Source organism: Oncorhynchus mykiss, chromosome 19 (assembly GCF_013265735.2).
Source record: "Oncorhynchus mykiss isolate Arlee chromosome 19, USDA_OmykA_1.1, whole genome shotgun sequence".
Classification (NCBI taxonomy): Eukaryota; Metazoa; Chordata; class Actinopteri; order Salmoniformes; family Salmonidae; genus Oncorhynchus; species Oncorhynchus mykiss.
This window is the reverse complement of record NC_048583.1, coordinates 9,301,571-9,316,743: the sequence shown is the minus strand read 5'-3', so window position 1 is coordinate 9,316,743 and position 15,173 is coordinate 9,301,571. Positions and strand designations below refer to the sequence as shown.

Here is a 15,173-nt window from a genome sequence, read left to right as displayed (position 1 = left end):
AATTATTACCATCAATCACTTTTATAATAAGAAGAACAAATGTACAGATGAATAAATAAAGGAACAGTGTCCTCTGAGGTCAACCAGCTTCCTGATTGAATGTGATTGGATTGTTAAAAAAGTGTGACCTGCAGTTTGACACAGACAGAAGGCAGCACATAACTTAGGACACATACACATTCACAAAGGCACACACGTCTGTGAAGTTCCCCTTTAAAACCTCTGAAAAAGACGCAGACATAGATACCCTACACACACTTCTGAATATTTCCTCACACTGATGTCACACACAGACGGCATAGACAGGAAAGAAGGCCCCTATATGGCCAGTGCAAGCCATAACGGGACTTCCTTATGAACAATGTTACGAACAGGCCTTGCGAAATATGACTTCCTGCTTGAATCTGATTGGATTCTATCAACTGCAGTCGACCTCAAACAGACTTCAGAGCGGTACCAGTGGAGACGCATATCAGAGTAACTACTCAGCTAATTGTAATTGAAGTTAGAATCATACAGTAGATATTACCATTGGGAGTCAGAAAGAAAGGTAATCATACAGTAAGTTAATACCGTAAGTACAAGTAAGTTAGAATCATAGATATTACAATATCAGGTCAGTCAGACTGAATTAGTTCATTCATTGATTGATTGGGGAAATCATTGATATTCGGTACGGTTAGTTAAGATGGCCGACTACGTCAACAAACAGGTGATTGAATTAAAAGCAGTTAATGAAGAAAACCGGAACGGAGCAACGAGGAGCGTGAAGACTGAGACCCATCTCTCAGGTAAGGACAAATAATTAGCTATTTTTCTCTCTCTCGCAATCACGGACGCACGCCCGCCTGCAGGCATAGACGAACCAAACACATGCACGCACACACACAAATACCACATAAAAGAAAAACATACATAACATGTATATTTTTTGAGTGTTCTGTCACCTGGGTGGTTCAGTTGATAAGGAGAGTGGGGATTACAACATGCTGGGGTCACACACTAAAATGCAGTAGTTTTTCCCCTTCAATTACTGGAACTATTTTAATAAGATCAATTAAAAATAACCTTTTAAAACAACAACAAAGTGGACACCCTGCCACTGTTTTTGGTAAACCGCTGAGGGGCTGGAGAAATGTAAGCACTCTCAAATTCATAGAGATCTGTATGCTCAGTGTAAGCTTGTTTTACTCTGGAATTGTAAATGATGGAATTGTACAAACTCTGTATTTTTGGGAGATCCGACAACATTCATATAGAGATGTGAGTTAAAGATCTTTCATTCCCATTGAAAGCAAGTCGAAGAGGCGGTAGATCTGTTCTATGTGTTGTTTTTCTGTGCTTCCCTTTCTGAAGTTGCATTTTTACATCTTTTACTTTAGGTTTTGTACAGCAACTTCAAACAGCTGAATATACAATATTTATTTTACACAATGACTGCTTGTTTTGTCACATAAACACATTAGAATTTTAGCAACCTGGAAATGGAGGACCGATTTCTGCATAGTGCATCCTTAAATTGTCATTTTGAGCTCATAGATGGTCAGTCTTGGGTCCTGGTGGGGTTACATAGTTAAACTAAGCTCATGAGGCATTTACAAGTTACATTCATGAAGAATGAATGGGTTAATATTATACATTTCAAAGTCCCAAAAAATTGAGGCAGCAATCAAAGAGAGCCCTTTTAAATCATTCTTCAGCTATATTGTGCAATTTTGGCAATTTCTTCATACAGTAGCTTCCTGTTTTTCTGATGTGAGGTGACCACAAGTTTGAGTAAAGTGTTGCTGCCTACCCTAAGTCAGAGGAAAACAAATTACGCAATGGAAATGTTTGGTTCTCAGAATTCTGATCATAATCATTAGTGATGTAGGATGATGGTGTTTCTGTGTGTGTGTGTGTGTGTGTGTGTGTGTGTGTGTGTGTGTGTGTGTGTGTGTGTGTGTGTGTGTGTGTGCGTGTGTGTGTGTGTGCGTGTGTGAGTGCGTGTGTGTGTGTGTTTCTCTGCAGATGGAAGACTAAGACTCTACAGGCTGGCTGCTGTGTGTTTTGGAGTGCTGTGTCTTCTACAAGTCACCCTCAACATCTCCCTGAGGCTGGCTTTCTGTGAGTGAGGTTGTGTCCCAAATGACACCCTAGTAGCTCTGTTCTTTTGATAGTGCACTATGTAGGGAATAGAGTGCCATTTGTGACCTTTTTCCATTTGGGTCTCTTTTCCATTTTATAACGGACTACATTTGAACAGGGTCGATGGGGCAGATACGTATTTTATCATCACACTAGTTCTGTACTTAAAATCAACGATCACAATTCCTGTAGTTTGTCAATGTTTTTGACGCACAAAAATAAACACACCTGTTGTAATGATGCAGTACAACGAAATGTGTGCTCTATTTACAGTAGTCTGTTCCTAGACTCCGCATGGGTTTCAAGTTTGAGAAAGTTTATAATTTATCCTTCCATTTCTACCGATCCGCGTGTCAGTTATGATTTTCATAAACACGTTTTAGTGGAACATTTTCATTTAGTATAATTTTTGTTTTTCAAAATAATTGTGACATGGTTAATATTACAAACCGGAATTACATCATTTAGGAGACTTTCTTATCCAGAGCGATTTACAGGAGTAATTAGGAGTAAGTCCCTTAGTCAAGGGCACATTGACAGATTGTTCACCTAGTATACCGCCCCAACGCTCTAAACCGCTATGCAACCTGCCGCTTCAAACCAGAATTAAAATAATAAACATTTAAAAAATAGAAATTCCATTAATGGGAGAGCACCAGCCTCTGCCATATGGACACATTTATACACTGTGATTCATTGGCGTCTAAAGAAATGAGTGCACGAAGAGATATCCTCAGGCAATGTAGCAGTAGGTCAAGAACTTCCATTGTCAACTAGAAGAAATAAAATCAGAAAACATCCTGATGAAAATATAGATTCTTTCAATCGCATTCATCTCTCTACTTCTCATGTCTGCCTCTCTTTCTACCTTGATCTATCATTAGTGATGTGCAACATTGTATTAAATCAATCAATTGTATCCAGCCCAGTCACTGTATATAGGAAGGTCCGTCCCAGAGCTAATGCTAGCGAACTTGCAACATTTTATCAACTAGCCTATTCCGGTCCTCAGAGTGTTTTGCTCCAGTGAGCTCAGGACAGACACAGCTGTTTTTGCTGGAAGGGAGATGTGCTCAGGTATTTTGTGAAATTTCCACTGGATATATGGGATCCTCAGAGCATGACATGTTGCTTTTTCACAGGAGGACTGGTGATTATCGAGGGGGAGAGTTTTGTAAAGATTGTTAAAATACTGTGAGGAACTAACATTCACAATGGATGTAAAGGTGAAGAAAAAATTACTTAGAAGCTCAGCTAATGTTGAAAATTGATTATTTGGCCTCAATGCCAAGCGTCACGTCTGGAGGGATCCTGGCACCATCTCTACGCTGATGAATGATGGTGGCAGCATCATGCGGCAGGGACTGGACTAGTCAGGATCGAGGGATAGATGAATGGAGCAAAGTACAGAGAGATCCTTGATGAAATCCTGCTCCAGAGGGCTCAGGACCTCAGACTGGGGCAGAGGTTCACATTCTAGCAGGACAATGACCTTAGCACAAATCCAAAACAAAAAGGGAGAGGCTTCGGGACAAGTTTCTGAATGTCCTTGAGTGGCCAAGCCAGAGCCCGGACTTGAACCCTATTGAACACCTCTGGAGAGACCTGAAAATAGCTGTGCAGCGATGCTCCACATCCAACCTGACAGAGCTTGAGAGGATCTGCAGTGAAGAATGGGAGAAACTCCCCAAATACAGGTGTGCCAAGAATGTAGCGTCATACCCAAGAAATCTCAAGGCTGTAATCGCTACCTGCTTCAACAAAGTACTGAGTAAAGTGTCTGAATACTTATGTAAATGCAATATTTACGTTTTTTATTTATTATGAAGTTCCAAACATTTCTAAAACCCTGTTTTTGCCTTGTCATTGTGGGTTATTTTGTGTAGATTGATTAGGCGAGTAAATAATTCAATCAACTTTAGAATAAGGCTGTAACATAACAAATTGTGAAAAAAGTCAAGGGGTATGAATACTTTCCGATTGCACTGTATAAGCCTGTAATATCAACCACTCAAAGTTAGTGGGAGTGACCATAGAATTCTACAGGAGTGACCTTCTTGAGTAAAATATTTGCCATCAGGCTATGTCCTCTAGCAAAAACATTCCCCCTGGTCGTCGATAGTTAATACAACCACAAAGACTGTACTACCGGCGCCGACAGAGATGGCCACCTCGCTTAGCGTTCATAAGAAACTATGCAGTATTTTGTTTTTTTTATGTATTATTTCTTACATGGTTTCCACAGGAAATCTTAAGTTTTGTTACATACAGCCGGGAGGAACTGTTGGATATAAGAGCAATGTCAACTTACCAACATTACAACTAGGAATACGACTTTCCCGAAGCGGATCCTCTGTTTGGTCCAACACCCAGGACAATGGATTGGATCCCAGCCGACGACCCAAAACAACGGAAGTGGCATATGGAGCGGTCTTCTGGTCAGGCTCCGTAAACAGGCACATTGCGCACAGCTCCCGAGTATACTTTTCGCCAATGTCCAGTCTCTTGACAATAAGGTAGATGGAATTTGAGCAAGAGTTGCCTTCCAGAGAAACATCAGAGATTGTAACGTTCTTTGTTTCACAGAAACATAGCTCACTCGGGATAAGTTATCAGAGTCGGTACAGCCAGCTGGGTTCTTCATGCATCACGCCGACAGAAACAAACCTCTCTCTGTTACGAAGAAGGGCGGGGGTGTATGCCTTATGATTAACGAGACGTGGTGTGATCATAACAACATACAGGAACTCAAGTCCATTTGTTCACCTGACCTAGAATTCCTTAGAGTCAAATGCAGACCGCATTATCTACCAAGAGAATTCTCTTCGATGATAATCACAGTTGTGTACATGCTCCCCAAGAAGACACATCGACGGCCCTGAAAGAACTTCATTGGACTCTATGTAAACTGGAAACCACAAATCCGCAAGGCAGTCAAACAAGCTAATTGTGAGTATAGAGACAAAGTAGAGTCGCAATTCAATGGCTCAGACATGAGAGGTATGTGGCAGGGTCTACAGTCAATCACGGACTACAAAAAGAAAACCAACCCTGTCGCAGACCACAATGTCGTGCTCCCAGACAAACGAAACAACTTCTTTGCTCGCTTTGAGGACAATACAGTGCCACAGACACGGCCCGCTACCAAAACCTACAGGCTTTCCTTCACTGCAGCCAACATGAGTAAAACATTTAAAAGTGTTAACCCTCGCAAGGCCCAGATAGCATCCTTAGCCGCATGCACAGACCAGCTGGAAGGTGTGTTTACGGACATATTCAATCAATCCTTATCCCAGTCGGCTGTTACCACATGCTTCAAGTGGGCCACCATTGTTCCTCTCCCCAAGAAAGCTAAGGTAACTGAGCTAAATGACTAACGCCACGTAGCACTAACTTTCATCATCATGAAGTGCTTTGAGAGAGTAGTTAAGGATCATATCACCTCCACTGTACCTGACACCCTAGACCCACTCCAATTTGCTTACCGCCCCAATAGGTTCGCAAACGACACAATCGCAATCACACTGCACACTGCCCTAACCCATCTGGACAAGAGGAATACCTATGTAAGAATGCTGTTCATCGATTACAACTCAGCATTTAACACCATAGTACCCTCCAAACTCATCAGTAAGCTCGAGAACCTGGGTCTCGACCCAGCTCTGTTCAACTGGGTCCTGGACTTCCTGACGGGCCACCCCCAGGTGGTGAGGGTAGGAAACAATATCTCCACACTGCTGATCCTCAACACTGGGGCCCCACAAGGGTGCATTCTCAGCCCTCTCCTGTACTCCCTGTTCACCCATGACTGCGTGGCCATGCACGCCTCCAACTCTATCATCAAGTTTGCAGATGACACTACAGTGGTAGGCTTGATTACCAACAATGACGAGACAGCCTACAGGGAGGAGGTGAGGGCCCTCGGAGTGTTGTGTCACAGAAAAATAACCTCACACTCAATGTCAACAAAACAAAGGAGATGATTGTGGACTTCAGGAAACAGCAGAGGGAACACCCCCCTATCCACATCGATGGGACAGTAGTGGAGAAGGTGGAAAGTTGTAAGTTCCACGGTGTACACATCACAGACAAACTGATTTGGTCCACCCACACAGACAGCATGGTGAAGAAGGCACAGCAGCGCCTCTTCAACCTCAGGAGGCTGAATAAATTTGTCTTGTCACCAAAAACACTCACAAACATTTACAGATGCACAATCGAGAGCATCCTGTCGGGCTGTATCACCGCCTGGTACGGCAACTGCTCCGCCCACAACCATAAGGCTCTCCAGAGGGTAGTGAGGTCTGCGCAACGCATCAGCGGAGGCAAATTACCTGCCCTCCAGGTCACCTACACCACCCGATGTCACAGGAAGGCCAAAAAGATCCTCAAGGACAACAACCACCTGAGCCACTGCCTGTACACCTTGCTATCATCCAGAAAGTGAGGTCAGTACAGGTGTATCAAAGCTGGGACAGAGACTGAAAAAATGCTTCTATATCAAGGCTATCAGACTGTTTAAGAGCCATCACTAACCTTGACTGGCTGCTGCCAACATACTGACTCAAATCTCTAGCCTCTTTAATAATAAAAAATTGGATGTAATAAATGTATCACTAGCTAAACAATGCCACTTTATATAATGTTTACATACCCTTCATTACTCATATGTATATACTCTACTCTATACCATCTACTGCATCTTTCCTATGCTGTTCATCCATTGCTCATCAATATATTTTGATGTACTTATTCTTATTCATTCCTTTACACTTGTGTGTATAAGGTAGTTGTGAAATTCTTAGATTACTTGTTACATATTACTGCATGGTCAGAACTAGAAGCACAAGAATTTCGCAACACTCACATTAACATATGCTAACCACGTGTATACGACAAATAACATTTGATTTGATCATGGCTAAGCACATTTCCACAATTTTTATACTTAAAATGTGCTTTTAGATCTAAACCCTAAATCTAAGTTTGATGCGTTGGTCTACCAAACCTTCCAAGCAATTGGGCGGAAGTGTCTGGGAACAAGATTAGGTGTAATGTGACTAAAATAACTTAACTTTACAGCCTGTTTCTTCCTTCAGCACAACATGTCACCCTTTATACGTTTATATCATATTCAACATTGTGGGTCATGTCACACTTGACATGGGTGATTATGTTTTTAGTTATTTTTATTTCACCTTTATTTAAACCAGGTAAGCTAGTTGAGAACAAGTTCCCATTTGCAACTGCGACCTGGCCAAGATAAAGCAAAGCAGTGCGACAGAAACAACAACACAGAGTTACACATGGAATAAACAAGCGTACTGTCAATAACACAATAGAAAAAAAAGAAAGTCTATATACAGTGTGTGCAAATGGCTCCAGGAGACCGCCAGAGGTCCGGACAACAGGCCCTCCGATTTTACACACTGAACTCTATCTGCGAAGTAGTATGCGAACCAGGCGATGCAGTCATTTGAGAAACCAAGGCTATTGAGTCTGCCAATAAGAATACGGTGATTGACAGAGTCGAAAGCCTTGGCCAGGACGATGAAGACGGCTGCACAGTACTGTCTTTTATCGATGGCGGTTATGATATCGTTTAGTACCTGAGGTGTGGCTGAGGTGCACCAGTGACCAACTAGGAAACCGGATAGCACAGAGGAGAAGGTACGGTGAGATTCGAAATGGTCAGTGATCTGTTTATTATCTTGGCTTTCAACGACTTTAGAAAGGCAGGGCAGGATGGATATAGGTCTGTAACAGGTTGGGTCTAGAGTGTCACCCCCTTTGAAGAGGGGGATGACCGCGGCAGCTTTCCAATCTTTAGGGATCTCACGAAATGAAATAGAGATTGAACAGACTGGTAATAGGGGTTGTAACAATGGCGGTGGATAATTTTAGAAAAAGACGGTCCAGATTGTTTAGCCCAGCTGATTTGTACGGGTCCAGGTTTTGCAGCTCTTTCAGAACATCTGCGATCTGGATTTGGGTGAAGGAGAAGCTGGGGAGGATTGGGCGAGTAGCTGCGAGGGGTGCGGAGCTGTTGGCCGGGGTTGGGGTAGCCAGGAGGAAAGCATGGCCAGCCGTAGAGAAATGCTAATTGAAATGTTCGATTATGAAGGATTTATCGTTGGTGACCGTGTCGCCTAGCCTCAGTGCAGTGGGCAGCTGGGAGGAGGTGTTCTTGTTCTCCATGGACTTCACAGTTATGACACGTTTATGAACCCTTTATAAAGCATGACGTACACTTATAGATGCTTAATAACACATTAATGTAGCACTTATGAATGCATTATGAAGGCTTTATGAACCCTTTGATAAGACCATTGACGATGAAATCACAATCAGTGAAAACATTACTGATCTAGCTAACTAGCAGATTTAGATCAATCATCAACATGAATGATCAGCTGATAGTCTGTCCTCTTTCCCCGATGTCAGCCATGTATTTTGATAGGCACTGTAACCAGTGGTGTAGTGATATTTGTCATCATTTCTCAATCAATGTTTGTACTGACAGATGACACCTAGAATAAAAATGTTACTTACCCTACATTATTCATCTCATATGCATACGTATATACTGTACTCTATATCATCGACGGTATCCTTATGTAATACATGTATCACTAGCCACTTTATACTATACTATGCCACTTTGTTTACATACTCATCTCATTTGTACATACTGTACCCAATACCATCTACTGTATCTTGCCTATGCTGCTCTGTACCATCACTCATTCATATATCCTTATGTACATATTCTTTATCCCCTTACACTGTGTACAAGACAGTAGTTTTGGAATTGTTAGTTAGATTACTTGTTATTACTGCATTGTCGGAACTAGAAGCACAAGCATTTCGCTACACTCGCATTAACATCTGCTAACCATGTGTATGTGACAAATAAAATTTGATTTGATTTGATTTGATTTGATTTGAATATACATCACATGCATCCGCAGATTACAATGTCTGACTATATCCACATCGTCTCGGAGAAAATGTACTATGTCCTTCACCAAGTCAGGAACAGCTCATTTCAAAATAGACTAAACATCCATGTCAATCTTGAATGATAATTCATCACGTTTTACTGGTGAAATGTCCACACCGCATGCCAATCTCTCAGTCATTATCATGGAATATGCATTTAGATATTATTGAATTACTGTTACGTGAGTGAATTAACCAGGAGCTATATGTATCAATCCTTTCCAGATAACAGAGGCAATGTGACTGTGGAGAGAGACCAGCTACAGACCAGTTACAACACACTGACTGCAGAGAGAGACCAGCTTCAGAAGGAAAGAGATGATCTCATGAGAAATTTCTCTAATCTGAGTGAGTTAACCTGATAAATGATCATAACATCACATTTCTAATATGCAGTTTCAATAATAGGTGCAGAATAACAAGATGGAAATGAATGTTTTGTCATGTAGAACAAACCTGTCCTGATGGCTGGCAGAAGTTCAACTCCAGTTGGTACTTCCTGTCTACTGAGACTAAAACCTGGAAGGAGAGCAGAGAGGACTGTCTGGAGAGAGGAGCCGACCTGGTGATCGTAAACAGTGATATGGAACAGGTGTGTGTCTGTGTGTGAGAGAATGGGAGAGAGAGCGAGAGAATCAAGCATCTCTTTATCAGTAATGTGTCTTCCAGTATTTAACACATGTAGTCTATAGTAGTTGACAATATCAGTATCTTTCTCACCAACAGCAGTTTCTCTTAGGCCTCAATAAGGGAGCCTGGATTGGTCTGACTGACTCTGTTACTGAGGGGACCTGGAGATGGGTGGACGACACCCCACTGACCACCCCAAGGTAAGAGACTACTGTTCTATAATAACACTGACCACCCCAAGGTAAGAGACTACTGTTCTATAATAACACTGACCACCCCAAGGTAAGAGACAAATGCTCTATAATAACACTGACCACCCCAAGGTAAGAGACTACTGTTCTATAATAACACTGACCACCCCAAGGTAAGATACTACTGCTCTATAATAACACTGACCACCCCAAGGTAAGAGACTACTGTTCTATAATAACACTGACCACCCCAAGGTAAGAGACTACTGCTCTATAATAACACTGACCACCCCAAGGTAAGAGACTACTGTTCTATAATAACACTGACCACCCCAAGGTAAGAGACTACTGCTCTATAATAACACTGACCACTCCAAGGTAAGAGACTACTGCTCTATAATAACACTGACCACTCCAAGGTAAGAGACTACAGCTCTATAATAACACTGACCACTCCAAGGTAAGAGACTACTGCTCTATAATAACACTGACCACCCCAAGTAAGAGACTACTGCTCTATAATAACACTGACCACTCCAAGGTAAGAGACTACTGCTCTATAATAACACTGACCACCCCAAGGTAAGAGACTACTGCTCTATAATAACACTGACCACCCCAAGGTAAGAGACTACTGCTCTATAATAACACTGACCACCCCAAGGTAAGAGACTACTGCTCTATAATAACACTGACCACCCCAAGGTAAGAGACTACTGCTCTATAATAACACTGACCACCCCAAGGTAAGAGACTACTGCTCTATAATAACACTGACCACTCCAAGGTAAGAGACTACTGTTCTATAATAACACTGACCACCCCAAGGTAAGAGACTACTGCTCTATAATAACACTGACCACTCCAAGGTAAGAGACTACTGCTCTATAATAACACTGACCACCCCAAGGTAAGAGACTACTGCTCTATAATAACACTGACCATAAGGTGTGAAAGAGACTTTTTAACAAATTACATATTGCTTCAAATCATTATCATGAAAAGTTTGTTTTCACTCATAGATGTCATTCCACGAACACTAATATATATATCGAAGAAACTAAGTACTATTAAATATGAAAATGCAATACAACAAAATGTATCTTTGTTGGTCTAAGCTAGATGAGGGTGTGCTAATATTAAAGCTGAAAAAACATGTCTATAATTTATGATGATGTTTTCTACCAGCGTCACACACACACACACACTGTTAATTATATATCCTGATTGTCTACTCACTTGTATCCCTACCTACATCAGCAAGTATTCACACCCCATTTTGTTGTGTTACAGCCTGAATTTAAAATGTTTTAAATACCGACATTGAATATCCCTTTGAGCTTTGAGGTGAAGTTAATAATTACACTTTGAATGGTGTACCAATACACCCAGTCACTACAAAGACATAAGCATCTTTCCTAACTAAGTTACTAGAGAGGAAGGAAACCACTGAGGAATTATAACACGAGGCCAATGTTGACATTAAAACAGTTACAGAGGTGAATGGCTGTGACAGGAGAAAACTGAGGAATTCTGTTTGCAACAAGGCACTAGAGCAAAAAAATGCTCAAACGGTTTGGACGCAACAGACAGAAGTTGGAAGATCAGGTTTAACGACTTCAGATGAGTCCCATGACAGTTGTGAGGGTCGTAGAGTGAAATAGAGAAAACCACCGTGTTTGTGAGAGTCTCGCCTTTCCAGAGATTGGTTTGTACAGATGTTTTTTATTGAGACAGCTGCATTTCAGGATGTCTCATGGTCTGGCAAACACCACTGTAGCTCGGCCACCTTCCCATGCAAAAACAACCCGGATATCTCTAGCTTAAATTGACTGATTGTTTTGGAGATGTTTTTATTACATTACTTAGATTGACGCACAGGTGTGTCAATGGACTCTTACTGATTTAAGGATGGAATGGAGCTAAGCACAGGCAAAATCCTAGAAGAAAACCTGTTCCAATCACCTTTCAGCAAGACAATAACCTAAAACACAAGGCCAAAACCGACACTAGAGTTCCTAACCAAGTGTAACGGTTCTCCTCTTCATCTGAGGAAGAGTAGTCAAGATCGGACCAATGCGCAGCGTGGTATGTGTCCATGTTAATATTTAATAAATCAACTGAACACTGAATAACAAAACAACAAAGCGAGTGAACGAAACAGTCCTGTAAGGTGCAACAACAGAAAACAGAAAACAACTACCCACAACTCAAACGGGAAAAACAGGCTGCCTAAGTATGGTTCTCAATCTGAGTCAACGATTAACAGCTGCCTCTGATTGAGAACCATACCAGGCCAAACACATAGAAAAACAAAACTAGAACAACACATAGAATGCCCACCCCAACTCACGCCCTGACCAACCTAAACAAGAAACATAACAAAGGAACTAAGGTAAGGACGTGACACCAAGAAGGCAGTGAATGTTTCGAGTTTTGAAAGTTTTGATTTAAATCTGCTTGAAAATGTATGGCAAGACCTAAAAATGGTTGTCTAGCAAAGATCAGCAATGACATTTGACAGAGCTTGAATCATTTTTTCTAAGAATAATGGACACATGTTGCACAATCCGGTGTGGTGAGCTCTTTAAAAAAAAATACCCAAAAAGACAAAGGGTGATTCTAACATTTACTGGTTGAATACTTACGCAAATGTTCGAAGAAATGTTAGTATTTTTTGTCAATTATTGCCAAAAAATACTATTTAAGACAATATTGATCCCACTTTGTAACATAACTCTATTTGAAAAAGTCAATTTGTGTGAATATTTTCCATATTAACTCAATTACCTCAACTACATACCTCGTACCCCTGCACATTGACTCGGCATTGGTACTCGTATATAGACTCGTTACTTTTTATTTGTTGTGTTACAATTTTTTTTTCAATTGTTTGCACATTTTTTATTAATTTCTTAATTACTTAATTACTTTAACTCTGCATTGTTGGAAAAGGACCCGTAACTAAGCATGTGTTATTATTATTTTCTCTGTCTTGTTTACCCTGTAGTTACTGGCACTCACAGCAACCTGATAATGGTGGTGACAACCCAGCAAATGGGGAGGAGGACTGTGTTGAACTGAACACAGAAACCTGGCGTCCTGCAAAGGCATGGAATGACCAGTCATGTTTAGACAATCGTCACTGGATTTGTGAGAAAGTGGTTTAACATCACCATGACAACAGAGGAGGCTGGTGGGAGGACGCGCGGTGGGAGGACATACAGCACCTTACAGTGCTCACAACTTCATTCTCTCTCTCTCTCTCTAAGACACACACACGCACACACACCAACACACTGCTGGTACTGTACTTAGTGGCAAACAACCTGATAATGGTTGTGAACCAGGATATACTGTAACAAGGACTGTGCTGATGTTAATATTGGGTATTCTGAGCCTGTATATCAACATTCTGACATATCATTTACCTCTCCTCATAACTGGATTTGTGAAGAGTTATACAGTAGCTCATTATATAGTAGTGCTACAGTGCTAATGCATCTCTCTCTAGTTAAACAGTGTAGACATATTGTCATCTGAAAAAATGCTTGTATTCATTGTTTTAAATAGAAACATGTTAAATAGAAACATGTTATGTGATTTGCCATAGGCTTGTGCTTTTTTCATAATCAATTATTAGTACAAATCTCTTTAGTAAAAGATGAGGCTCAGAAAAGAAAGGCTCAGTAAGAAAGGAACCTAGCAATTTACCAGCTTCCTGATTGAATGTGATTGGATTGTTAAAACAATGTGACTTGCAGTTGGACACAGACGGTCGGCAGAAAAGTACTGAGAGGATACATGCTGCACGCAGGCAGACACACACAGACACACAGACACACAGACAGACACACACAGACACAAACACACAGACACACACACACAAACACACAGACACACACACACAGTTAGAAAGGTAATCACATAGTTAGTTCAGATGTATGACTACTTTAACAAACAGGTTATTGAAGAACATGAGAAAAGAGCAACAAGGAGAGTAAATACTGAGACCCGTCGCTCAGGTAAGAACTAAGAAAACTATCTATCACACACATACACGCACATGTGCACACCTTGAATTTCGTGATTTTAGGCGCAAGGCTATTTGTCCTTCAAGAGGTTCCCAATCTGCCAGGGCACCAAGGCCATCTGCCAGGGCACCCTGTCCATGATCCACAATAACCAGTTAAATTGATTTGAGAAACACTAGCCATTCTGTTAAGAAAAACATTAGTCTATGTAAAGGTCATACATAATTAGCATATTGGAACAATAGCGCTTTTAGCTTACAGCTGTGTGCATTGCTGTTGTTATAATGTGAAGAAATAGCCTAATAGTTCATTAACATTTTAAGCTAAATGTTCTGATCTGTTGCATCAGCCTCTTTGATTTTCAACGTTTTTTTTGATGTACAGTGGTTGTATGAACCTGGGATCTATCGTCCCACAACTGTCCCAGAATCTAGAAATATTTATTTCTCTCACCGAACGATAAATGTACATCCACTTTTGTACTATACTAGATTGAAATAGGCAGGTGATTTTTCTATTCGTTACTCATCTTGGTGCCAGGTTTCCTACAGACATGATGCTTGGCTGTCACGCCCTGGTCGTAGTATTATGTGTTTTCTTTATTATTTTGGTCAGGCCAGGGTGTGACATGGGTTTATTTATGTGGTGTGTTTTGTCTTGGGGTTTTAGTAGGAATCGGGATTGTGGCTTAGTGGGGTTTTCTAGGTAAGTCTATGGCTGTCTGAATTGGTTCTCAATTAGAGGCAGGTGATTATCGTTGTCTCTGATTGGGAGCCATATTTAGGCAGCCATATTCTTTGAGTGTTTTGTGGGTGATTGATCCTGTCTCTGTGTTTGTTGTCACCAGATAGGCTGTATAGGTTTTCACGGTATGTTTATTGTTTTTGTATTGTTCGTGTTTCGTCTTTATTAAAGATGTATCGAATCAACCACGCTGCATTTTGGTCTGACTCTCTTTCAACTGAAGAAAACCGTAACATTGGCATTCAGGCCAAAAAGTTAAATAGTGGTTTTATCAGACCAGATAATCTTGTTTCTCATGGTCTGAGTCCTTCAGTCGCCTTTTGGTAAGCTGTCAAGTGCCTTTTACTGAGGAGTGGCTTCTGTCTGGCCGCTCTACCACAAAGGACTTATTGGTGGAGTGCTGCAGAGATGATTGTCCTTCTGGAAGCTTCTCTCCGATCTCCAC

At 41.2% G+C, this 15,173-nt stretch overlaps 1 protein-coding gene across 2 annotated transcripts; it reads left to right on the top strand.

Annotated features, from left to right (window-relative positions):
- The first annotated feature begins 318 nt into the window (after positions 1-318).
- On the top strand, positions 319-14,629 carry LOC118941447 (C-type lectin domain family 4 member E-like). Of its 2 annotated transcripts, none has more exons than XM_036954175.1 (6): positions 319-791; positions 2,011-2,106; positions 9,355-9,477; positions 9,579-9,721; positions 9,859-9,959; positions 12,961-14,629. In XM_036954175.1, exons 1-6 carry the CDS (start codon positions 689-691, stop codon positions 13,118-13,120), a joined length of 726 nt encoding a protein of 241 aa, XP_036810070.1. In that variant the 5' UTR covers positions 319-688; the 3' UTR covers positions 13,121-14,629. The 2 variants fall into 2 exon arrangements, with proteins under 2 accessions (XP_036810070.1, XP_036810069.1); XM_036954174.1 differs by having other exon boundaries at positions 338-791; positions 9,856-9,959.
- Positions 14,630-15,173: the final 544 nt, after the last annotated feature.